The 24,094-nt window shown below is 39.6% G+C and overlaps 2 protein-coding genes across 2 annotated transcripts; both read right to left on the bottom strand.

Annotated features, from left to right (window-relative positions):
• Positions 1-6,679: 6,679 nt before the first annotated feature.
• On the bottom strand, positions 6,680-10,443 carry LOC110884913 (uncharacterized protein At5g41620). The gene is made up of 3 exons (XM_022132618.2): positions 9,812-10,443; positions 8,177-8,302; positions 6,680-8,092 (listed from the first exon to the last, which is right to left on the bottom strand). The coding sequence occupies exons 1-3, from the start codon at positions 10,190-10,192 to the stop codon at positions 6,839-6,841; spliced, it is 1,761 nt and encodes a 586-aa protein (XP_021988310.1). The 5' UTR covers positions 10,193-10,443; the 3' UTR covers positions 6,680-6,838.
• A 7,532-nt stretch (positions 10,444-17,975) lies between these two features.
• Positions 17,976-22,042, bottom strand: LOC110881535. Its single transcript, XM_022129759.1, has 3 exons — positions 21,638-22,042; positions 18,443-19,180; positions 17,976-18,335 (listed from the first exon to the last, which is right to left on the bottom strand). The coding sequence occupies exons 1-3, from the start codon at positions 22,040-22,042 to the stop codon at positions 17,976-17,978; spliced, it is 1,503 nt and encodes a 500-aa protein (XP_021985451.1).
• Between the last annotated feature and the right edge of the window lie 2,052 nt (positions 22,043-24,094).

Genomic DNA, 24,094 nt, shown 5'->3' with positions numbered 1-24,094 from the left:
CAGCCACCACTGACTACACAACACCACCACCACCACCACTGTCAACCACCACCTAACCACCCAAAACCACCACATCCCACCACCCACAAAACAACACAACCGTCAACCACAAAAACCCACCAAAATCAGAGAAAAAATGAAAATTAAACATAAAAATACAGAATACGAACAAACCTTAAATACTCCGAGCGTATGGAGCGATACGAGAGCAATAACAATACGAGAGACAAAGAATCTGTGCGTGTGTGTGTACTTCCGGATCTTCATCGTGTGGTCCAACGTTGGTCTCGTGTGGTCCAAGAACTTTTTGGGGATCTAGTAAGCATGAGCCTTAAAAGAAAGTATTAGTTAAAGAAAGGGTAACCGGTTACTTTTTCTGAAAAGGTGTCAGTGTATACGACCGTATAGGTCAATGTGAGGCATATACACCACCTAACTTTTTTTATACGGACCTCATAGCACTATGTGAGGCATATGTATTTACTTTTTCTGAAAAAGTGGTTGGATTTTGTACTTTATACGCATCTCATTGTGCTATGAGTGGCGTATTGATTCTTTTTTTTTCTAATATTACGTACAAGAAAGTGTAATCCATATCCATTCTAATATTACCTTCTTGCAAACGCGTGACCCTCGAGAAATACCGCAGGCTCATGGTTATGATCCTTTTGCTTCACCACTAAGCTCCAATTGCCACTACTTGCGTCTAGTTTCCCTATCATTTTAAAAGGACACCCAATCTTCTTGCTACCAGAACGCCGAACTGTTGCTTTACTTTTGCATGTGCCTCCACGGTCGCATTGCAACCATATCTTCACTGTCCTTGCTGACGAATCTTCGCCTTTTGTTACCGTTCGTTGGGTCACAATGACGTAACCTTTCGCAATTTCTGTTTTGTAAGCCCAATTCTTTAACTCGTGAAGTGTCGCAAATACCTGAAACAACGGTAATTTAAAAGTATGTTTAAAACTATATTTGTTTAAAATCTAATAAACCTTATACATAACGAATAACACGTAAACAAAATCCACTTTTTCTAAATTCTAATAGGCACCCTTCTAATAAACCTATACATAACGAATAACACGTATACAAAATCAAAATTGTCTAAAATTTAATAAACATTATACATAACGAATAACACGTAAGTGACGGTAATGTTATACCTTTCCTTGCTTTTTCGGGTCATTAGCACCATCGTCCTTTTCACCACCATCGTCCCCGCCACCACCATCGTCCCAGGCACCACCATCGTCCCAACCACCACCATCTTCCTCGTCTTGATCACTTTCCTCGAAGTGTGTAACACCTTTCTCGATTTCGTTCTCGTCTTCCTCGATGTCAAAAGCACCTTCCTCGGACTTTTTCAGCTTGCGTTGTTTTTCCTGATGGGAATGGTAAGTCCCGTATGCATGTTTTTCCTGTTGCGGATAGCTTTGAGCCACGTAAGATGGTCCCGCCTCCTCTACGACCTGAAACAACTTAATGGTTATACTAAAATAACCAAAACGACAATATGAATTTTTTACCTGGTTCAAATCAGGCACCACGGACCGCACACTCCCTTCCTGATGCGAATGGTAAGTTCCGGCGTGTTGCGGACGCACGGAAACCACCTCCTCCTCACCCTCCTCCTCACCTCGATCAACGCCGGGTAACCAAACGCTTTCGGAGACATATGACTCATTCGAAATTTCACCAAAAAAATATCCAAAGTCCCAATTTGACATCGTGATTCGAATCTAATTTAACCAGACCGTTTATTTGAAAATTTTTATCATTTTCATCACTTTTTTGGGATTTTTGAACATTTGTATTACATAAATCCCGTAAGCTTGGGGTAAAAGGAAAAAATTCGAAACAATACGCAGCGTATAGGGCCATGAGCGCGTCTATGCGGATCACCTTTTCAGCCTTTTCAGTCTGAACTCAGCTGTCTTGTCAGCAATATACCTTAAATTCAGAGATTATAGTACCAATGAGCAGTGTATAATGCAATGAGAGGCGTATAGGGTTTAATGCTCCAACTACCACCTTTCTAATACAGCGCTCATAGGGCAATGAGGGTCGTATAACTTTACTTTTTCTGACATAATTAATGCACTCAAACCCTATACAACCCTCATTGCCTTATACGGGGCTGCTGGGGGGGGTGTCATTACTTTTGGGGGATGTACCAATACCCTCACCCAAAAGAAAACATTACATAATCAAATCAAACTCCCTCACCCAAAAGAAAACATTACATAATCAAATCAAACTTCAATATCACGAGTACTCTCCCAAAATATACAAATCTTACCATATCTTTCTAACCATTTGTTGATAGACTAACAAGCAGAAATTAAAAATCTTAAAGATGATGCATAATAATGAATCATTTGGTCAAGAACACAGCAAAGTAGTTGGTGTATGATATATTGTACAACATGTGAGATGCTTCCTAGTTTAGACCAACTGAATATTGACTACACCCCTTATGTGGTGTAAGGTTTTATTGTACAACTATATAGAACCGTGATGTGTAGGTTCTACCCTTTAGCGATGACTGCAAAGCAACGAAATGGACAACGATTGTGATACCAGTTGGGTCTAATTGAATTAAACGAAACAAATGTTCGTTTTTTTTAACTTGAAAACGACGATGATATGTATATTGTGGTGTTGGATATGGTCTTCGGTCATTTGGATAGCGATATGTAACCCAAAAGTCTATTACCTACTATTCCATGTAACCATCCTTATGCTCACACTAGCTTAACGTGCTAGCTTCTTTTTTTTTGGGAACGGTGAATTTTGTTGGTATCAGAATCGTCGGACACCCAGGACCATTCGGAACGGACCGGGTTGTTATTATATTCACAATCACAATCAATCATATAACAACGATCGCAGAACTTCATTGTAACAATAATGAACGAACAGTAATACGAATGATTTGAATGGAAAAAACTTACTGATCGAAAAACAAACAGAAATACTTGCAGCACTCGATAATAACATAAACTGACTTCGAATACCTTCAACAAATGTCTGTTACAACGCTACGAAATAGAACAATGATGCAGGGTTCTTATAGGTGTGAAACGGTGCCTCTATACGGTCGCGTCTTTTCCTTAAACGGTGTATCCTGAATAACCGTTGCAGCAGTTACAACAAAGAGACACACCGTTTCACCTTTGGGCTTTATAAACCCTTGACCCGTATCATATTTCTATCGGACTGGACTATAAACAAACTGACACGGACATTGTTCTTTGACCCATACTGGACTAAAAATAACCTGGACAAACATGGCCTACGGCCCAACCGAAATAAACTAAACATAATAATAAAGTCTGACCCATTAACTAAAATAAACATAACGTAAACGCGGCCCATCAAGAAATACGTGCTTAACTTTCGATCTTCATTCTCCCCCTTAAGCACGAATCTTCTTGACCCGCAACAATCTTCACGCATCTTCGTCATCGGTGACCACGAATGTGATCACCAAGTCCGCATCATCCTCGGTCTTGACCTCCTTGACTTGAGCATTCTTCTTTCCATCTTTCTCTTTTGCTTTTGCATTCTTATCGCCCTTTTCCTTCATATATTCGAAGTACCATTCAAACAACTCGATATAGTGAACATACGAAACCTTCATCTCGAAGCCATCAACCTTCTCGTACCCATACTCGAGTGCAACTTCAGCCCACGAATCATCTTCTAATACCTTTTTAATTCCACCCTTGAGATTCACAATACGGTACAAAAGTAGCAAATTCACATCTCTTCCGTCTAGCAATTTCGGTGGCATCTCTCTTGACTTAACAATACCAAGAAAACTTGGTAAAAACCATATCAAAACATCATCAAAGTTGGCATCATAAAACTTGTCATAACCCGCCAATTCTTCGTGCATTAAGAGCAAATCCAACGGCTCTAAACAACTATCCATAATCAAGCCGTTCTCGATCACGTCATCTTCATCTTGGGAAAGGACCACCGCCCTTTCACGTAACTCTTGCCTAGATTGAAGAGGGTTATCTTTCATCCCCTCGTAGTAGATCATAAAGCAAACTTTATGCTTTTTTGAAAACACAACTTCATCCTTTTTTGTTCCCGATGTTCCTTCGCCGTTCGCCTTCTTTCTTTCTTCACGTTCCTTCTTAAACTCTCCTTCATAGTAATCTTCTATGTACTCTTTAAGTTTCTCCTTCTCCATCCGATAACCGTTATCGACATCAAATTGATCATAAAACCGATTCAAGTAATCCTCTTCCAAATCAACATTTGATTTATCTTCATACACATCAAAGTTCTTGACTTGTACACCGAACATTCGTTTTAACATACATTTGTCACCCGTAGTGACCGTCTCGATCCCTTGGAACAAAAGTTGTTCCAAACTAAGAACATTTTTCTCCATCTTCGGTACATAACTTATACACGAGATTGTTTTATCTCTACCATCGACCGGTATTCTCACTTCACCAATGCCATGAACAAACGAAAAATTCTTCTTTTTCTCGTTCGTGATTACCCTGAAATGCCTCTTGAACCGTTTGAACAAACTACGGTTCCCGGTCATGTGTGTCTTGAAACTTGGATCAACGACCCACATTTCGCTAAACAAACCACCGCTCGTACCATCGACTAAGTAATCATCTTCTTCCGGTAACGGGCCTAAATTGATATATCTACTAGGGCAAATGGAGGCTATGTGCCCAAATTGCTTACAAATAAAACATGTCACCCCGGCCTTCCTCGGCCGTCCAACCGGTGCCTTCCCTTTCCGGTTAACTTTCTTTCCAACGCCTTTAGGAACCTTCTTCTTCGCATAATCCTTCCCGGATGACTTCACCGAACGTTTGGTTGGCTTCCCCTGCGCAACTCGTTTCCCACGGTTGCAGCCCCGGCCGCACTTTCCAACGTTCCCAACATCACTACTACTACCGATTTCTACCCCTTTTCCTTTACCGCGAAGACACGCGTTCCCATGACTACAACCCTTTCCGTGTCCGTGTGAACCTTCGACTCTGATACCAATGTTGGTATCAGAATCGTCGGACACCCAGGACCATTCGGAACGGACCGGGTTGTTATTATATTCACAATCACAATCAATCATATAACAACGATCGCAGAACTTCATTGTAACAATAATGAACGAACAGTAATACGAATGATTTGAATGGAAAAAACTTACTGATCGAAAAACAAACAGAAATACTTGCAGCACTCGATAATAACATAAACTGACTTCGAATACCTTCAACAAATGTCTGTTACAACGCTACGAAATAGAACAATGATGCAGGGTTCTTATAGGTGTGAAACGGTGCCTCTATACGGTCGCGTCTTTTCCTTAAACGGTGTATCCTGAATAACCGTTGCAGCAGTTACAACAAAGAGACACACCGTTTCACCTTTGGGCTTTATAAACCCTTGACCCGTATCATATTTCTATCGGACTGGACTATAAACAAACTGACACGGACATTGTTCTTTGACCCATACTGGACTAAAAATAACCTGGACAAACATGGCCTACGGCCCAACCGAAATAAACTAAACATAATAATAAAGTCTGACCCATTAACTAAAATAAACATAACGTAAACGCGGCCCATCAAGAAATACGTGCTTAACTTTCGATCTTCAAATTTCACTAAAACAACTAGTGAGCCGGTAGAAGGCAGCAACAACAAGAAGAAGAAAAATTACAACACAAAATTACACCAATTAACCCAAGAAAGGGCTTTAAACAGAGATATATTCTTAATCCACAAGAACTCAGGTGATAGAACATCTTATCACAATAAGACTTGCAGATAAGCTGATAGCCAACATTTTGAGCTTTATATAAAGTATCTCTTTGAAAAACTAGCTGTTCATAAAGCTCGCGACTCATAGCTCGGCTCGTAGCTCGCCCGAAAGAAGCTCGAGAAAAATTAGATAAAAAAACTCAATTTGAGATGACGTGAACCAAGCCGGCTCATTTTGTAACCAAGCCCAGCTCGAGCTAAGCTCGGCTCGGCCCATGGCTCAACTCGTTGGCTCGTTCTTAGGCTCGTTTAACTCTGACGTAAAGCTCCAGCCAAGTTTAACCGCCTGAATTAATTTCGAGCTTGAGCTCGACCCCACCATGGCTCGACTCGTTTACAGCTTCACAAATTTTGTAAGACGTCTATTACAACTTTCTAAGAATATGGTACAAGTGCTCTATGCAATAGTTTCTAATTTGGCCCTATTTAAGAAACGTCTCTTAATTAATAATTATTTAATACACATGAGATTATTTTATTTAATTCAGTACATGAGACCTCCTCCTTAAGAGGCATGTGCCTCCGGTCCTCCACCAAGTGGGATACCCTACATTTGACTTTACATTTACTATTTACACCACGTATTAAATTGTTAGTTTTTAACACTAATCGTCACTAAAAATTGTTCGTGGGGTTCGGGCTATATTAACAGGTTTGCATGGATAATGGGCTAAGCAACAATCTATTCGGGGGGTTGGTCCGCAGTTTTTTTCTATTGGTCCAAATCCTAGACTGAAACCGATAGCTAGACATCTAAACCAAGAACCAGCCAACAACCCGTTAATCGGTTCTGTCCATGTTTGCGTTAAGTTCGGTCACTCTGTTTGGGCAGAGTCCAGACAAATTCATGCAACTATCATATGGATATATACAACTAACTTTATGTGTATTTGGTATTTTAAAAGCCCGTGTAAAACCGATACAAGATATATATGTGTTGGAACTTGGAAACCGAAAGAAATGGTATGATAACATGTACATATGCACACATAAAACAGATCAAATGTGACGTAACGAACCATATCTTGTTACTTTTTTGCACGAGAGCCCGATCTATGACCTCGTGTTCTTGCTTCATGTGGCTTTGACTTCAATGTAGTTTGCACTTTTGACTCGGTTTGAAGTTTTGATGACGATTCAATATCTTCATCCGGTAGCGTTGTGGTCCATCTCCGAACAGGACTTGGATGACTTTTCCAAACCGGTTTATTATTAGAATCGTCGAATTCCTTTGCGGTTAGCAGGAAATGGTTTTTTAGTAAATTATCCAAGTATTTGGAGTTTAAACCAACCTCATCTTCTTTTACTTTTGTGTGATTTTCTTCTGCTTTCCCATGTTCTTCACCTAATATCGCCTTCGTTGTTGTATTTACGATATCGTCCTTGCCACGCGCATCAGGTTTATCTAGCTCAAAACAAGGTGAATCGGCACCATCCGAAGAAACACCATCGTCGTCATCATTAGGTGGGGCACTAGCAGCCAAATTTGTAGGAATGGACTCGAGAGAATGCCGTCTTCGGGCCGTGGGTCCCACCACCGACACTGACCCTGACCCGGCTTTTTGCGCACCCTTCCGTTTCGCTTCAATAAAAGCCTCGATTTCCGAGCTTAATTGTTCCACTACAGATTTCTTAGTAAGTGTCGTTTCTTGTTTCATTTGCATTCGCTGATCGAGCCAAGATTCGGATATATGGAGAATCATTCCATCACGGGTGGATCTAAAGTTCGATCCGTTACCTCTATCCGGATTTATATGCTTCAACGCGTGCAATTCTTGTTCATAGCTTTTAATCCCCCAGGCGAACTCGTCACAAAGATCTTCCAAAAGTACCCTTGATTTCTTCTCTTTTTCCAAGTCTTTTAAAGCATTCGTGAGGGACGTTTTCGTCTCGTAAAGCTCCTGAGCCAGTTTCCGGTGAAGTGTCTCTGACCGTTTTCGTAATTTCCTCTCGCCTTCAAGCTCGTCTCTCACAGACTGAATGGTTGCATTAGTATGACCTTGTTTGTCTTCGTTTATTTTCTTCATCAAGTGTTCCATCTCATGGCGGTCAGATTGGCGGTCACGGGCCAGTTCTTTGATCTTTGATCGGGCCAGGTCTAGCTCACGTTTCAACGCCTTAACCAAGGTTATATTCGCTGCGTGTTGTTCTTCGAGGCTCCAAATTCTATTCAAAACTTTGAGTAGCTCTGTAGATGTTTTGAGAGTGTAACTCGTCTCACCGTTTCCTCCCCTAAACTCTACAGAACTCGTAGGCGTAACAGCAGCATTATAAGGTGCTACCTATCAACAAAAATCAACAGGTCAAACCAAGATATAAAGTCAACACATCAACAAATGTAACAAGATTAAAGGGTATATTTGTACCTCCATGGAACTACTACCATAACTTGAAGGTGACACTGCTCGTACAGCGTTATGGGTCCTTTGTATTGCGCGGTGATGTTGCGTCAATGATGCTGCAACATGCCTTCTCAAACTGCCAGCATTCCCCTACAATTATCATAAAATTGAATTTACATTATTTCTATTTTGGGTGCTGCACAGAAGCCGAATGTGAAGGTTTTATAACCTTGGTTAAACAATAATCAAGAACACGTAACTAACTATTTGCATATTATATAAGTTTGGTCATCTCTGGTAATACTTTCGTTGTGGTTGTTGTACCATGATAAAAGCAGGCGCAAAATCTGTTTTAAGGAAACCGTGTTTGGCCAATTATGTTTATTAATCTACTGTTTGATTCCTCGTGATGCAAGTTCTGGTTTGATTTATGTCTCTTTTTCTTGGTATATATATTTTACGTATTGTATAATCTTGATTTAAAAAGGCACGCCTTAGGCGCAAGGCGTTGAGGAAAACGCATCAGGGGAAAAAAGGCGTGCCTCATGTAGTTCTGGATCAAAACTAGGTTCCGTAGGAGGTTTATATGTAAAAACAACCTAAGGGGTGAAAAAATTATGAAAGGTTTACTTGATAAAGAGGTTTATATGCAAAACATATGAGAGACATGTAGCTTCTGCTTGTAAATAAAGCTTATTTGGTTGTATAGACGCGCGTCTCACATGCATGATGAGCGCCGAGCGCCTCCCCTTATGGGACCAAAACGCCTCGTGCTTTTTTAAACCAAGATTGTAATCTGTTTTTGAACTTAGGCTTCCAACACATATGCAAGAAAATAGAGATTTTCATTTAACAATTAATGCTGCAAAAATCTCCCCTCTTTTCCTCACATGTTAAATCATCATAAATGCTTCAACTTTAATTGATGTCCTAAATGGCAAACTTCATGATTCAAATGTGAACAAAAGTGATCTAGACAACACTCTTAAATAAGCAAAAGACACTTGAACTATCATAAAAAGCAACCCTTACCCACCATAATCAACAATTAAGAAACCTAGGGGTGAAAACGAGCCGGGCCGAGCCCGAGCACGACTGGGCTCGAGATCGGCTCGTCATGTTTTTTGAAGCTCGAGCTTGAGCTCGGCTCGGTTCGAGCCTACTTATTTGAGCTCAAGCTCGGCTCGCGAGTAAAACCCAAAGCTCGAGCTGAGCTCGAGCTATTTTAAGAACAACCTCATACACGATCTAAAAACTCAGCTCGAACTCGCTTCAGTATCGCTTAAAAGAGCCAAAGCTCGGCTCGAGCTCGGCTCGCCAATGTTATCATCATTATTATTATATTATATATAAAATAAATAAATTTTTGTTTGGGCTCGTTTAGGCTCGCGAGACTAAACGTGCTTTGTATTTCAGGCTCGAGCTCGGGCTCGATAACTAAACAAGCTCTATTTCAGGCTCGAGCTCGGGCTCGTTAACGCTCGGCTCGTTCGAACTTTTAACCGAGCCGATAACGAGTAGCTCTCGAGCCTCTCAGTGAGAAACCACATTAATAGATCAAAAAATCAACAAAAACCAATTAAAATTAAAATTAAAAAAAAATAAATAATCAATATGCATATGATCAGATCCATAAACACAATAGCAGTATTATTTTACCAGCTCAGGGTTATCCTCAAGCAGATGATGGTGGTGGTGGTGGTTGGGCTGCAGATACCGGTGGCTCCGCCTGCTGCCACCACCCTGGTGCATGTTAGCAAAAGGCAGGTTATACTGATGAAGCTCCCAAACAGAAGCAGCTAACTTTCTAGCAGAAACATGAGGAGGCAAAGCAACAGTCAAGTACAAATCAGGGTTGTTAATAAAGTGACTATCTTGCGCACCACCGTTGCTATCTTGCGCACAACAGTTGGTAATCTGAAGAGGGTAAGGCAAAACAGGTGTGAATTGTTCACCCCTTTGGTATGCTGCTATCTTTTTCACCAAAGTTTGCTGCTTTTTGGGTGGTGGATTCTTCTCTTCTTCAACCCACTTTTTCATCTGACTTTTTTATCTCTCTCTCTCTCTCTCTCTCTCTCTCTACCCACCACCAACTTTTCTCTCTCTAGAATAGAATTGTGTTTGATTTTTTGTTTTTGTTTTTTATTAGTTAGATTTGAATCTGGGAAGTGGGAAGAGGGTTGGTTAGTTTTTTCTTGTGTGTTCTTTCTTGATCTTGTAACAGTGAGTATGCACTGGAATGTGATGGCATCATGTTTGTAGGGTCCAACTTGTGTTTTATATTATTGAAGTGTGGGGATTTATGTTGGTTTGGCTGGCATAACTATAGTGATAGTCCAATCTTTTTTTTTTTTTTTTTTTTTTTTTTTTTTACTTTTTACCTTGTTAGAAGATTGTTTTTGGTGTGTTGTGTTGACATTTTGGTGCACTTGATGACTGAACTTGAATGGTGAATCTTGTTGTACTTTTAGTAAAGAGTGTGATTATTAGATTGGCTAAGATGAACTTTTAGATAAAATAATAAAAATAAAACTAAAACTAATACAAAATTAAACAAGTAACAATTCTTATAGAAGCTAAAAAATAAATTAGTTACAAGCTTGAAAAAGAATTAAAAGAACAATGAGTTTAAAAGTGGTAATTATTTATAAGGGTGGAGGGGGGCATGTGGATAACCTTGCTATAGGATTCGAACCTGCCTTGGCTATACTGTCGCCACCCTTTCGGGTAGGCTAGGCGGGTAGCCAAAGTGGGTATTGAAACGTGTTGTTGAAAACTTTTTTTTTTTTTTTGTCAAATATGACCGTTTGGGATTAAAAAAAATTTAGTTTACATACAAATAACCTATAAGTACCAACCTATTCAAATCATTTATCACCACACAATTACAAATCAATTAACACACAAATATTGTCATCCATGGACAAACAAAAACGAGTCGGTTCAAGCAAAAAAAAAAAACAACCAAATCCCGAGTGGGTGGTATCACCCAATAGGACTGTATACGAGGGAGTGGTTACGATGATATTAATGTAATGAGTAATGCGCTAAGTGATTTCCGGAGTAAATGCAAAGGTGGTTTTAAGCATGTTGAGGCTTGGGATAGAACATGCAAAATGGAGCAAGATCCCTTTGATGGGTGAAGAGTCCGGTGGTAGGTCCAAGAAGAGAAGAAAGACATTGGTAGCCGGCAACAACTATGCGGGTTCATCTGACAATGTTTTCACACGTAGTAGGCCGAATTTAGATGTGAACTAAGAAATCGACCCTACTCGATCGAAGCGAAAAGAGAAGACATTTGTCGAGTCGTCAAACAAATCGTTGATGGATGCTAAAAGGAAACAAGATAAGTCTATCGCGTTGATGCATGCTCAACGCGAGAGTGTAAGAAGAGTGATGTTTGATTGGGACTCTGAGATGTTTACTAATCCCCACGATTATCTTCGTGGTCAGCTAAGAGAAATTGCTATACAACGTAAAAGCCGAAACATATGGGTGGTTGATGGATGAGATAGATGAATGAAGTTATTTTTTAATTAGATTATTTTATTTTGTTTATTTTTAAAGTTTGAATTGTGTTATTTTTATTTTTAATAAAATTATAATTTAGTTATTTAAATTTGTTGAATTTCTTTTTTATTTATAATATATATAATAAAGTTCTAGGGTAGCCGAGAGGAGTGTTGCAAGTATTTTGGTGGTTTGGTGGTAGTTTAGGGTAGAAATGATGTGGCAGTGCAGGATTGGAGGAAGCGAGGGTACTTCAATGGGGCGCCCCCTCCACCCTAAGACCATTCAGTGTGTAGGGGCATGAAAAGAAGGCGTTAAGCGCCATGTGGCAGCCATGTAATCAAGAGGATGTGGTAAAAAAAAAAAGCATGGGTGGTGTTGGGCGTGGAAAGGGCCCCACCTAGTGTTTAAAAAAACTAGGAAAAATTACACTTTTCGTCCTTTATGTTTGTACCTAGTTGCAATGGATGACCTTTACCTTTAATATTTACAGCCACAGTCCTTTTTTTTGAAAACCTGTTACATCTTTCGTCCTTTACCTCAAACCCAGTTAAAAAGTTTGGTTAAGTTACATCACGTGCACAGCACGTGAGGGCATTTATGTCCATTCATCACACCCAGCTACCCACCATTAAAAGCCCCAATATCTCCCCCAAATCCCTCATTATCAGTTCAATCCTTATCATCTCCCCTAGGTCTTCGAAATGGCATAACATCCCCAAATTCATCTGCTGCTCTGATCGATCATCTTCTTCAGCAAGAAATCTTGCTTGTACGGTCATGACGACGAACCAAGAACCAGTACCACCAACGTGGTTTATACGAGAGGCCATGGATGGAGATGAAGTTCTTCAGTTGTATGGTAAGTTTAGTTGTAACCTTAAATTCTCATCTTTTTGAATGATTCAAGACAACCTATTGTAATGTGTATGTTTCTAACTAGTAAAAATTTGAAATTTGCAGTTGGTATGCCTCATCTATTCAATATTAGGTTACATCATGGTGGTAGGTTAACCAAGATTCCTGGTCGTGTATACGAAGGTGGTAAGGTTAATTTTGTTGACATGATCGACGTTGATATGTTTTCTGTTCACGAGATTTCAGATATGATGGATAAGCTGGGTTATTCTGTTACTGATCATATATACTATTTTTTCCAAAACCCTGAAAAGGATTTAGATAATGGTATTGAAGATTTAAGTAGTGACCAAGATGTTTTGAACTTGTCTAGGCATGTAGAATTTCATAAGATTATCAATGTGTTTACTTTACATGGTTTACACAATATTAAGGACTTATTTCAATCACCTATGAAGCCACAAAAGGGCATTACAATTGAAGAAATTGATGAGCCTGGCCCTTATGCAATAGTGCCTTCAAAACTAACTGTAACAAGAAGGTTGCAGTTAGATGTTGATAACATTGGGCATGAAAGTGGGAGTGTGAATGAGCAGGAAGGTTTGAGTGTGAATGAGCAGGAAGGTGTGAGTGTGAATGAGCAGGAAGGTGTGAGTGTGCAGGAAGTGAATGAGCAGGAAGGTGTGACTGTGCAGGGTGGTGTGAGTGTGCAGGAAGTGAATGAGAATATGAAAGGGACCTTTAAAGGTAGACAATACAAAGATTTATTGTGGAAATGTGCACAGGAAACAACAATTCCTGAGTTTCAAACTTCCATGGAGGAATTGAAAGCTTTTAACAAAAAAGCTCACTTGTGGCTGTCTAAAATCCCCCCTCTTCACTGGACAAGGTCCCATTTCTCTGGTATGTACATTGTGTTCCCATTTCTCACTTGGTCTTAACTGGTATACACTTGACTAATGATAAAAAAACAATGAACAGGTAGGACATTAAGTGACATCCTACTCAATAACATGTGTGAAACCTTCAATGGCAAGATACTGGAAGGGAGGGACAAGCCTATCATTGCTGCTTTGGAGTATATCAGGGAGTACCTAATGAGGAGGATTGTGACAGTGTTGAGGGTTATAGAAAGGACTGAAGGTCTTATTACACCTTGGGCACAAAAACAACTTCAGACAATTAAGAAAGATGCAGCCTTTTATCATGTGCAGTGGAATGGAGGGGATCTGTATGGGGTGAGTGGTAAACCTGGACACACAAGGGTAGTGGACTTGGCCAAAAAGACTTGTGCTTGTAGAGGCTGAGAAATCACAGGTATATTATTAACTCTTTGTGACTAACTTTTATGATTATTAACTGTTTGTGACTGATTGTTCATGATTGTGACAGGCATGCCCTGCAGACATGCAGTGGCTGCAATATGGTTCATGGCTACTAATGGTCAAAGAGTTGGTGCTTTGGAAAGCTGGTTTGATCCAGTCTTCTCAATAGGCAGGTGGAAAGAGGTGTATGCTTTCAAGATAAACCCTATAAATGGCAAAGCTCTATGGCCGAAGAGTGAAGTTCCTATCAAGATAACACCACCAAAACATCACAAACAAGTGGGTAGGCCAAAGAAGGTTAGGAAAAGGTCAGCCGTGGAGATGGAGGATGAAGGCTCAAGCAAGAAGAAGGGCAGGTTATCAAAGAAGAATATGAAGGGTGTATGTGGAAAATGTGGGAACACCGGACACAATCAAAGGACTTGCAAGGGGCAAGGTGAAAAAAGGAAGGACTAGATCTGTTGGCAGGGGTTTAACTTTTTACTTTTGGTTTGTTATGGTCTTTGACTTTTGGTTTGTTAAGGTCTAACTTAGTACTTTATGGGATATGTATTAACTCTAGATGTTTGGAACATGTTCAAAACATGTCTTTTATAACTTAGTACTTTATGGGATATCTATGCCAATGTGGCAGTTTTTGTTTGCAATTTGCATTGTGTTTGTTGTCTACAACACTTGAATGGGTCAAAACAGCAGTTGCATTGTGTTTGATGTCTACAGCAGTTGAATGGGTCATTTGTCTTGTTTGTTTGCAATTTGCAGCCATTTAAAGTGTCCAAACAGGTTATGTGCTATTTGCCAAACATGTTATGTCCAAACAGGTTATGGGTCAAAATAGAGACTGTCGAAACAGGTCAATTATGTGCTGCTTACCAAACAGGTTATGTCCAAACAGGTTTTGGGTCAATATGGAGACTGTCAAAACAGGTTATGGGTCAAAATTCCGTTTTGCAACAACAAGAAAGACAATATCATTTGCCGAAGGTACTGCATTACATCAAAAGGTACTGCATTACATCAAAACTACTTACATATCACATTGCATACAAAAACTACTTGCATTAAACTGCATTACATCAAGACTACCACATTACATCTAGACTGCTTTGCATTACATGAACAAATACACGATGAAGCAAACCCAACTCAAAATCAAAATCTTTTTCAGCTTCATTGTCTCAGATTTAAGTTCTTTCACCTTCTCCTCTAACATGTTTCTGTTTCGTAGCAGACCTGGGATGATGTTCACACATGAATGGCAATTGGACGGATCTACCCATCCTATGAATCGACATGACGATCCTTGATCAGGACACCCATAAAAACGGCGACCTGGGTTCCTATCTGTCCAAGAGGTGGGGATAACAGCTTCTCTTCCACAATCTCATAACACCATCTTCGTTTATGGGCAGATGATTTAAGATCCAAACCCTAATTTTGGGCCAGCCGCCTTAGAGAGAGTTGCAGGTATGGGGGCTAAAACAATGGGGAAGAAACCCTAATCAGGGATTTGGGGGAGATATTGGGGCTTTTAAATGGTAGGTAGCTGGTTGTTATGAATGGACATAAATGCCCTCACGTGCTGTGCACGTGATGTAACTTAACCAAACTTTTTAACTGGGTTTGGGGTAAAGGACGAAAGATGTAACAGGTTTTCAAAAAAAAGGACTGTGGCTGTAAATATTAAAGGTAAAGGTCATCCATTGCAACTGGGTACAAACATAAAGGACGAAAAGTGTAATTTTTCCAAAAAAAACTAACTAATCACAGACATCCTACCACAAACCACCAACCAACTCGTGTCGCATCACCGCCCCCACGCGGTGAAGAATCCCCCACCCACACACAACATCGTAGAAAACGCCAGGCACGGGGTGGTTTGGTGGGCGTGGACTGGCCTCCATGCCATATTCCCATGCCCACCTAAGACCATACGGAGTGGAGGTAGACCACACGGAGTGGAGTGGCATGAAGCGCCATGTGGCAGCCACGTCAGTGGAGGGACGTGGTAAAAAAGGCACGGAGTGGAAGGGCATGAAAGTAGCGTTATTAAAAAATAAATAAACATAACCAATCAAAACCAACTCAACCTACATCCACCAATCAAGAGCCTTCACATCACCAAACAAAAGCCCTCCACACCGGTGGAAAAACCCACACCCCCCCCCATGTCGCTGACCACACCATTTCCAAGTGGTGTGCCCGGCGTGGACTGGCTTCCATGCCAGTTTTCCACGCCCACATCATATAGTCTAAAGACTCAAATAGGTTGTTAAATCTAACGGTCCAAGAACGGAAAATGCAATAATAATTTCTCTAAGGAAGAATTGTTATACCTAGGTAAAAATAAAACAAGTTAACAGGTTAAAAATCATAGAGTTTTTCTTAACAGCAAAGCTTTTTTCCCTAAATATTACATCTCTTAAGGATTAAACTTCGCTCTCTCTATAAAAGATAATTTCTCTTAACCACAAATTAACAGGTTAAAAATCATAGGATGAGTTGGACATCCCAAAGGCGACCAAGAAAAAGTTTTAATGTTTAAATGATATGACAATGCATTAATTATATGGACTATGGTGAATGACTTTAGACCAGAGGGTATGGTGAGGCCCATTCCCATGAGGATGGGTCGTTACGTAGGCGCCACATTACCGGCTCATGGGGGATGGGCCTCCTTCACTTTTGAGAGGGGTGGAGGATGGGGCTACCCCATCTTAATATTTTATAATTTCCTAAGTTTTTTTATTAACTTAATAAAAACTAGGTGTGCACCCGTGTGAATACACGGGTTTGTTCTAATAACAATCGGAATCAAATACTAAAAAACATATTATAATATAAAAATTATAAAAAAAACATATTATAAAAATTAAAACACACAACATAAAACAACATAAATAAATTCATTTCATAACATAAAAAAATTACATTTCCTAAAAATAAAAATAAAAACATTTCCGAAAAAAAAATTACATTTCCTAAAAATAGAAAATTACACTACTCGTCTTCGTCTTCGTCTCCGACGTTTACGTTGTTCCATATATGTTCTACCAAATCATGTTGAAGGTTTACATGCGTGAAGTCGTTGGTTAGCGCGAACGAGTTTAAATCCTGTTGCGTCGGATCTACCGGGACAGTATTCCCGTAAGATGCATTCTCATCATACTCACAAATCGCCCGACCTTCGTCTTCAATAATCATGTTATGGAGCAAAATGCAAGCGTACTTACAAAGGCGCAACCTCTTCGGTGTGAACGCACAGCGTTTGCGAAAAACATCTCCTCTTCGTCCGAAGAAGACGAGGACCACCAAGAATTAGATGCCATTGTGGATGTGGATGAAAAGATATTTTTTATAAAAGATTGGTATAAAAAATGGGAGTGTTTTTTACAAAAATGGATGAGAATGGGAGAAGAAAGGGAAGAAATGGATGAGAATGGTATAAAAAATGGTTGAAAGTGGTATATATTTAAAGTGGAAAAATAATTTTTATTTATTTGAAACTAGCCGTTATAACGGCTACTTCTTTGAATCATGGGCCCGTCGAGATCGGCTGTGGGCTGCTGGTTTAGCCGGGCCGTTTTGAGGGGGGCGGTGTGGGGATCGGCGCCGGTCCTAGCCGGGCCTCAGCCGGCCCCCATACCGACTAGTCTTATATTGGTAAAAAGGATAACATTTAAATGATGTGGTTTGACAAGGTCCAACGCTTGGGACAGGGTTAAGTCCTTGGGATCCGCCAGACTCACAATTTGATGTTTTGTCGAGTCCCAACCAAAAAACATGACAAGTGTTTCATATCATCAAATCATCAAAACCAACAAGAACCACAATACCAGAAACGAGTTCATGAGGAAACTTCATATGCAACATACACTGCACTCCTAAGACCAAAAGCATTGTCTTTGATCCTTATCATATACAAGCAAAGCTGATCCTCAATAACTTTGTATGTATAACCAAATCACCACCCCCCACTGCTACAAAAAATGTCATCTAATTTCCCAAAACCTTGCACAACTTATGAGGCATTTTTTTTTTGAAAGGCCAACAAAGAAATTTATTCATACACGTACCAACAAATTGTTAATACCAGCAGCATTACATTCACCATATTACATCTTATAATTTCATACAGGAAGATTAAAGCTGCACCACATCTCCCATGACATTTCCTGCAGTTTCGCACGGCTCCTCACCCACAAAAATCCGAGAGCTCTAATTTCCTCAACCAACCTTGCGACGTTAGCTTGCTTCTGATTAAAAACCACCTCATTCCGACACCTCCACATACACCAAACAGTCGTTTGAACGATGGTAAAGATTACCTTTTTCCACTTAAAAGAGCCACTCAAATGATGGTGCATTCTTACCAAATCCTTGGACTCAAAAGCATAGACTGGCGAAATTCTACACCATCTTGACACCGAGTCCCAAACCGCCTGAGCAAGACCGCACGACAAGAACAAATGGTCCGTAGTCTCTTCATTCTTCCCACATATACGACACAATAAAGAAACAGTATTTATGTTCCTTTTTTGCAATTCTACCAATGTAGGGATCAGATTAAGAACGCTCTCCAACACAGGAACCTTACCTTTAAAGAAGCCCATGTATGCCAAATAAAACCACCTTCCTGCACCGGATAGATTGTGTTCTGCATTTCAGTCCTCAGACTCCGAACTGAGTATACCCCTGATTGATCCGCTTTCCATTCCCATTTATCCATACCGGACCCAAGATTCACGTCACCCATAATCAATAACAATCCCTCGAGTTCCAGCAACTCCTCCGAAGACCCCGGTTCCCTAACCCACTCGAAGCTAAGAACCATTATCCCTCCCTCCACGCGCACTCGATTGGCCACTAAAGAGTTTTTAACTCTTTCTAACCTGAACAAATTAGGAAAAACAAGCTGCAAGGGTTTTTCCAACGCCCACCGGTCCTTCCAAAAATGTATATTCGTACCAGAGCCCAGAATCCCTTTGAACAAACCTGGTAGGTCCACCTCCATATCCCACAAATCCTTCGAAATTCCAGTCACTTGTTTCCAAATGCCCGGAGCCGAAAGTCTAACCGGAATATCACACCACTGCCTTGAGCTACTATATAAGTTCCAAATTACGCTTCTCCATAGGCACGGGCCGTCAACCTTAAACCTCCACCACCACTTGGCTAGTAAGGCGATATTAGCTTCTTTCAACGACCCAATACCCACTCCTCCCACGTCTATTGGAGCCATAATCTTCTGCCACGCAACCCACGACATCTTCCCATGCTCCGGATCCGACCCCCATAAAAAATCCTTACGAAGACGCTCTAGTTGTTTTACAACCTGCATAGGCGCCTTATAAAGAGAAAAGTAATAAGTCGGTAAGGAACTAAGTACCGACTTAATAAGTGTAATTCGTCCGCCATACGATAGGGTGCTCGCTTTCCACACCCAGAGGCGCTTCTTAAAAATATCCACCACAGTTTCCAGTTTTTAACCAAATTCATGTTTGCGCCTATTTGAAGTCCCAGATGTCTAAACGGGAATAAGCCAGTTTTACACCTCAGAATACTTGCCAACACTTGGACCTCCCCCTCATTTACGCCCACTCCATAAATAGAGCTCTTGACTAAGTTCACCTTAAGGACGTGGGGTATGGGGCGTGGGTTGGGGGAAAACGCCCAAGGCACCACCCCGGGTGGGCTTGGGTTGGGGCGTGGCCAGGGGCGGACCCAATGGCTTAGTAGTCGTAGCACGGGCTACGGCTCAAGTGCGTATTCGTAGTATATTTTTATTTATTTTTTTCGGTTTTATATCAAGGATACCCTAAAAATAATACAAGGATACCCCTAACCAACCCAAAAATAATACAAGGATACCCCTAAACAACCCAAATTGGGTTCATCGAAATTTCATTCTATCTTTGCCGGAGTTGCAGAGAGGGCGAGTGATGTCAGATGAGGAAGATAATTGGTAAGATGGTAAATATATTAGTAAGTGAGGGGCATTTTTGTAATTAACCAACTTTAATAAGAGAGAAATGCTACTATATTCAATGACCTATTTCTTGTCAATTTATTAATAGTTTAAATAATTTTTCATTTACTAACGCTATTACTTATTATTTATTTTTAGTTCTTAGTTTAATTAATTTATTAATTTAGCTTACAAAATACAACCAACTTTTATTTTATTTAATTTAATTTAGTAGGCTTACATAAATAATTAACTATATATAATTTAATAATACTTTAAATAGCTCTTTTATTTACTAACGTTTTTACTTATTATTTATTTTTAGTTGTGAGTTTACTTAATTTAGTTTAAAAAGTATAACTAGTTTTTATTTTATTTATTCTTTTATTTTATTTAGTAGACTTACATAAATAATTAACTATACACACATATATATATAGTAGACTTACATAAATAGTGAACTAGTGGAGGGTTCAAATAAGAAAAGAAGAAAAATTTTGTAAGAATAAAAAGAATAAGTTTTAAACCAATAGAAATACTCCATTTTACTTCATTTAATATGTGTATTTAATGTTATTAATAAGGGCATGTATGTAAATTTCTAATTGTAATTAATTAGCTAACTAATTAAACTTGTAACTCATTTTAAAATATATTATTTCAAGATAAACTAATTTAGGGTGAAGGACAATTTTCGACATGTGTAGGATAAATTTTAGTATGTGTATGATAAATTCCTAAATGTGTATGATAATTTAGATATGCGTAGGGTAAATTTTGGTAAATGTAAGATATATGTAGGATAAATTTTGAAAATGTGTAGGATAAAAATGTTTTTTTTGTTTTATTAATGAGAGATAACATAATTAATAGGATGAGTTATAAATTATTTAATATGTTACCATTATGTCCTTTCTTCTTTTTCTTCTCACATTAAATTTCTTCTCAAATTAACTTTCCCCTAGTGAACTACACACACACACACACACACACACACATATATATATATATATATATATATATATATATATATATAGATCATCCGATTAAAAATTTCTGGTTCTGGCACTGTTAATGATATGATTGAAATTGTGGCCCAATTAGTTAGGTATTTATTTTATTTTATTTATTTATTGTCGTTTTTTTATTGTATGATTGCACGGTAATTTTTTTTTTGGGATACCCCTGTTTTAATGGGCTAGTTCCGCCACTGGGCGTGGCCCCTTAGGGCTTGGGTTTTAAGCCGGGCGTGGGGCGGGGGAGCAAGGTGACATGGCGGTTTGTGAATGGCCAAAAGAAAATAGCCGTTGGCCAACGGCTATATTAAAAAAAATTAATTTTTTCTTCCATTTTTTCACTATAAAACTCACATTTTTCTTCCATTTTTTACCACATTCAACCACATCTTCTATACATCCCAGCCGATTGATCACCTACAGGGTGACGAGTTAGAAATAGTCTTGGCGTTGAGAGAAGAGATAAAAAAACAAATATAAAAGTTAGGAATTTTTTTTGTAATTTTCTTTATTTAAAAATATTAAAAAAATTAAATTTGTGTACTAAATCATATTGGGTCTGCCCAGCGGGTCAGCCCAGCCGGTCAGCCCACAAGCCCACCAAACCCACGCCCTAAACCCCCGCCCCGGTCATACCGTGTTCAATGTGGGTTTACCCATGTCTGCCACCCTATTCCACGTGTCAACCAATGCCCAACCCAAGCCCCACCATACCCTATGGTCTAAGCCCCGAAACTAAAAAGAAGCACCGTAGTATCCTATTCAAATTTTGAGCGTTTAGGGTGGACCACTCCCCAATAAAAATTACGTCGTCTGCGTACATAAAGTGAGATAGAATCGGCCCATCGGCTTTACATCTAATACCGTCAAATAGTCCAATATCGCACGCCCGTTTGACAACACACGACAAAGCTTCCATTGTGATGATAAACAGGAACGGAGACAACGGATCCTCTTGTCTAAGTCCCCTAAAGCACGGGAACTCTTGAGTCGGGGAGCCATTTACCAACACCGAAGCCCGTGCACACGTCACCGTAGCCATGATCCATTTTCGCCACCTAATCGGAAACTTCATTTGCTCCATAACCGAGTCTAGAAATTTCCACTTTAGTGAATCATATGCTTTTTCGATGTCTACCTTAAAAAACATCCTGGCCCTCTTCTTCCTCTTCAGCCACGGTATAATTTCATTTAAAATTAGAGGACCATCCATAATGCTCCTACCTGTTAGAAAGGTCGTTTGTTCTTCCGAGATAAGCTTATGTATGACGGTCTTTAATCGGTTCACCAAAACCTTGGATATCACTTTATTTATACAACCGATTAGACTGATCGGTCTATAGTCAGAGAGGTTCGCCGGATCGCTGCACTTAGGAATCAATGCAAGAAACGAAGAATTACAACCCTCGTTGATACTCCCCCGCTCATAGAATTCTTCAAAAATTCTAAAAAATCTGAATGAAACACACCTCAAAACCTCTTTAGAAAAGAAAAATTAATCCCGTCGGGTCCCGGGGCCTTATCTCCGTCGCACTCCCATACCGCGTTTTTAATCTCTTCCATGGTAAACCGAACCGACAATCCCTCCACCTCTAAATTTGAAATACACTTCATGTTTGGACACACGAGAGATGGTCTCACTTCCATAGGTTCTTGAAATTTATTGGCAAAAAACGCACACACGTTGTCTTTTACCAGGATAGGAGACGTCACCCCACGTATCATCCACCCATAGGACATTAATCCGATTATTGCTAGTGTTTGAGTTCACGACCCCATGAAAATATGTTGTATTCTTGTAACACCTCGAAAATTCACGTCCTATAAAGTATTGACACGTGTCATAAGCTTGAACGTGCGAAAGAATACTCTAGAGGGACTAAAGTTGACAAACATGGAAAGTATGTGAAATCAAGGGATTCAAAATGTCAACAAGGGATAAATATACTTTACAGTAACCCTACATGATGCTCATACCTTCAAACGAATAAATCATGGAACTAAATGTGGAAGAAAGTGAGAGATTACAAACTACATGGGTTAAATGTGTCAACATGTTTAAGTTATACCTCTGAGTGACCTTTTAGCAAACCCGAAGCTTTATAACGGTAAATTATGCTCACTAGAATGCACGATAAAAATTTCATAAAGTTTCGTTATAATATGAGAAAGTTATGATCAAATTCGTATATAAGGGTTAAAAGCGTTAACGTTGAAAGTTATGACTTTTCGGGTTAACACGAAGTGACCAAGGACTTAACAAAGTGGATATAGGTCTTGAGGCCCTTATAAGTAATTATGGAGGGCTCAAAATGCAAGAAACAAAGTGTGGTTGTCCTTTCGAAGAACCAAGAGCCAAGGGTGCAAACTGAAACATTTGTGTAACCTGACCACCACCCTTAAGGGGGCCGCGTAAGCCCAGGGAGACTCTTACGCGGGCCGCTTGGCACGCCCAGATGCAGAAAATCGTTTTTGTTGCCTGTTCAGCCCATGTAAACGACATTTATGGCCTTAAACACTTCCAAGAGTTGCCTAAACTAATCCTAAGGCCTTAGGGACACTTGTTAATCATCAGGGATCATGTATAGCCTTAGTTGTCATGATCTTAATGGATCAAGAACACTATAAATAGCCCCATTGTTGCAAGACTTGATCACTCATTCATTCCTTCATCTTCTGATCATTTCTGGAGCTCAAGACCTCCTTCTAAGTTTCCCTAATCGTGCATAGGACCTTTGTAAGTATGCTTGACCTTTCCTTTTTGAGTTTTCGCTTAGTTTTAGCTTAGAAGTCAAACCGTCGTAATTAACGGTTGACTTAATGATTAATCACTATTGGTCCAGTGATTTGTCGAATCAAAGGTAGTTATAAGTTGGTAATCATGTGGGCTTTAAACCCTTAAAAGGGCACCCTCTGATTCCCATTCTAACTAGGTCAAATGTCGGGTCAAAGTTGTTTATAAAAAGTCAACAGAAGCTTAATTTTCGATTTAACGCATAAGTAGCAATGTAGAAAGCGTATAACCTGTTTTGTCACTCATATAACTTGGTAATAAGCATAAGAACTGATCTAAGCTTGTTTGATCCGACAATTTTCTGTTTAGACCCGGTTCGGAACCGAAAGTCGCAAAACTTTGACTTTTGCTTTGACTTCAGTTCTGACCCGAATTAGATAGGTTTAGAAATTACTTAAGGCTTCCATAGGACCAGGTTAAGTGTTGGTATAACCCTCTGGGCTTGGTTTGTTGTTTGCCCCTTTCGTTTAC

The sequence above is a fragment of the Helianthus annuus genome, chromosome 6, assembly GCF_002127325.2.
Source record: "Helianthus annuus cultivar XRQ/B chromosome 6, HanXRQr2.0-SUNRISE, whole genome shotgun sequence".
In the NCBI taxonomy this organism is placed as follows: Eukaryota; Viridiplantae; Streptophyta; class Magnoliopsida; order Asterales; family Asteraceae; genus Helianthus; species Helianthus annuus.
This window is presented reverse-complemented; position numbering and strand designations above follow the sequence as displayed.

What these genes read in the sequence shown, in the direction of transcription:
- LOC110884913 (XM_022132618.2), bottom strand. Translation starts at nt 10,192, where the DNA reads ATGAAAAAGTGGGTTGAAGAAGAGAAGAATCCACCACCCAAAAAGCAG. An exon ending in TTGAGGATAACCCTGAGCTG is followed by an intron (nt 8,303 to 9,811) that starts GTAAAATAATAC and finishes TGATAATTGTAG; the next exon opens with GGGAATGCTGGCAGTTTGAG. An exon ending in ATGGTAGTAGTTCCATGGAG is followed by an intron (nt 8,093 to 8,176) that starts GTACAAATATAC and finishes TTTTGTTGATAG; the next exon opens with GTAGCACCTTATAATGCTGC.
- LOC110881535 (XM_022129759.1), bottom strand. Translation starts at nt 22,042, where the DNA reads ATGGATGGTCCTCTAATTTTAAATGAAATTATACCGTGGCTGAAGAGG. An exon ending in ACTTTATGTACGCAGACGAC is followed by an intron (nt 19,181 to 21,637) that starts GTAATTTTTATT and finishes GCGCCTATGCAG; the next exon opens with GTTGTAAAACAACTAGAGCG. An exon ending in ATACATGGGCTTCTTTAAAG is followed by an intron (nt 18,336 to 18,442) that starts GTAAGGTTCCTG and finishes ATATGTGGGAAG; the next exon opens with AATGAAGAGACTACGGACCA.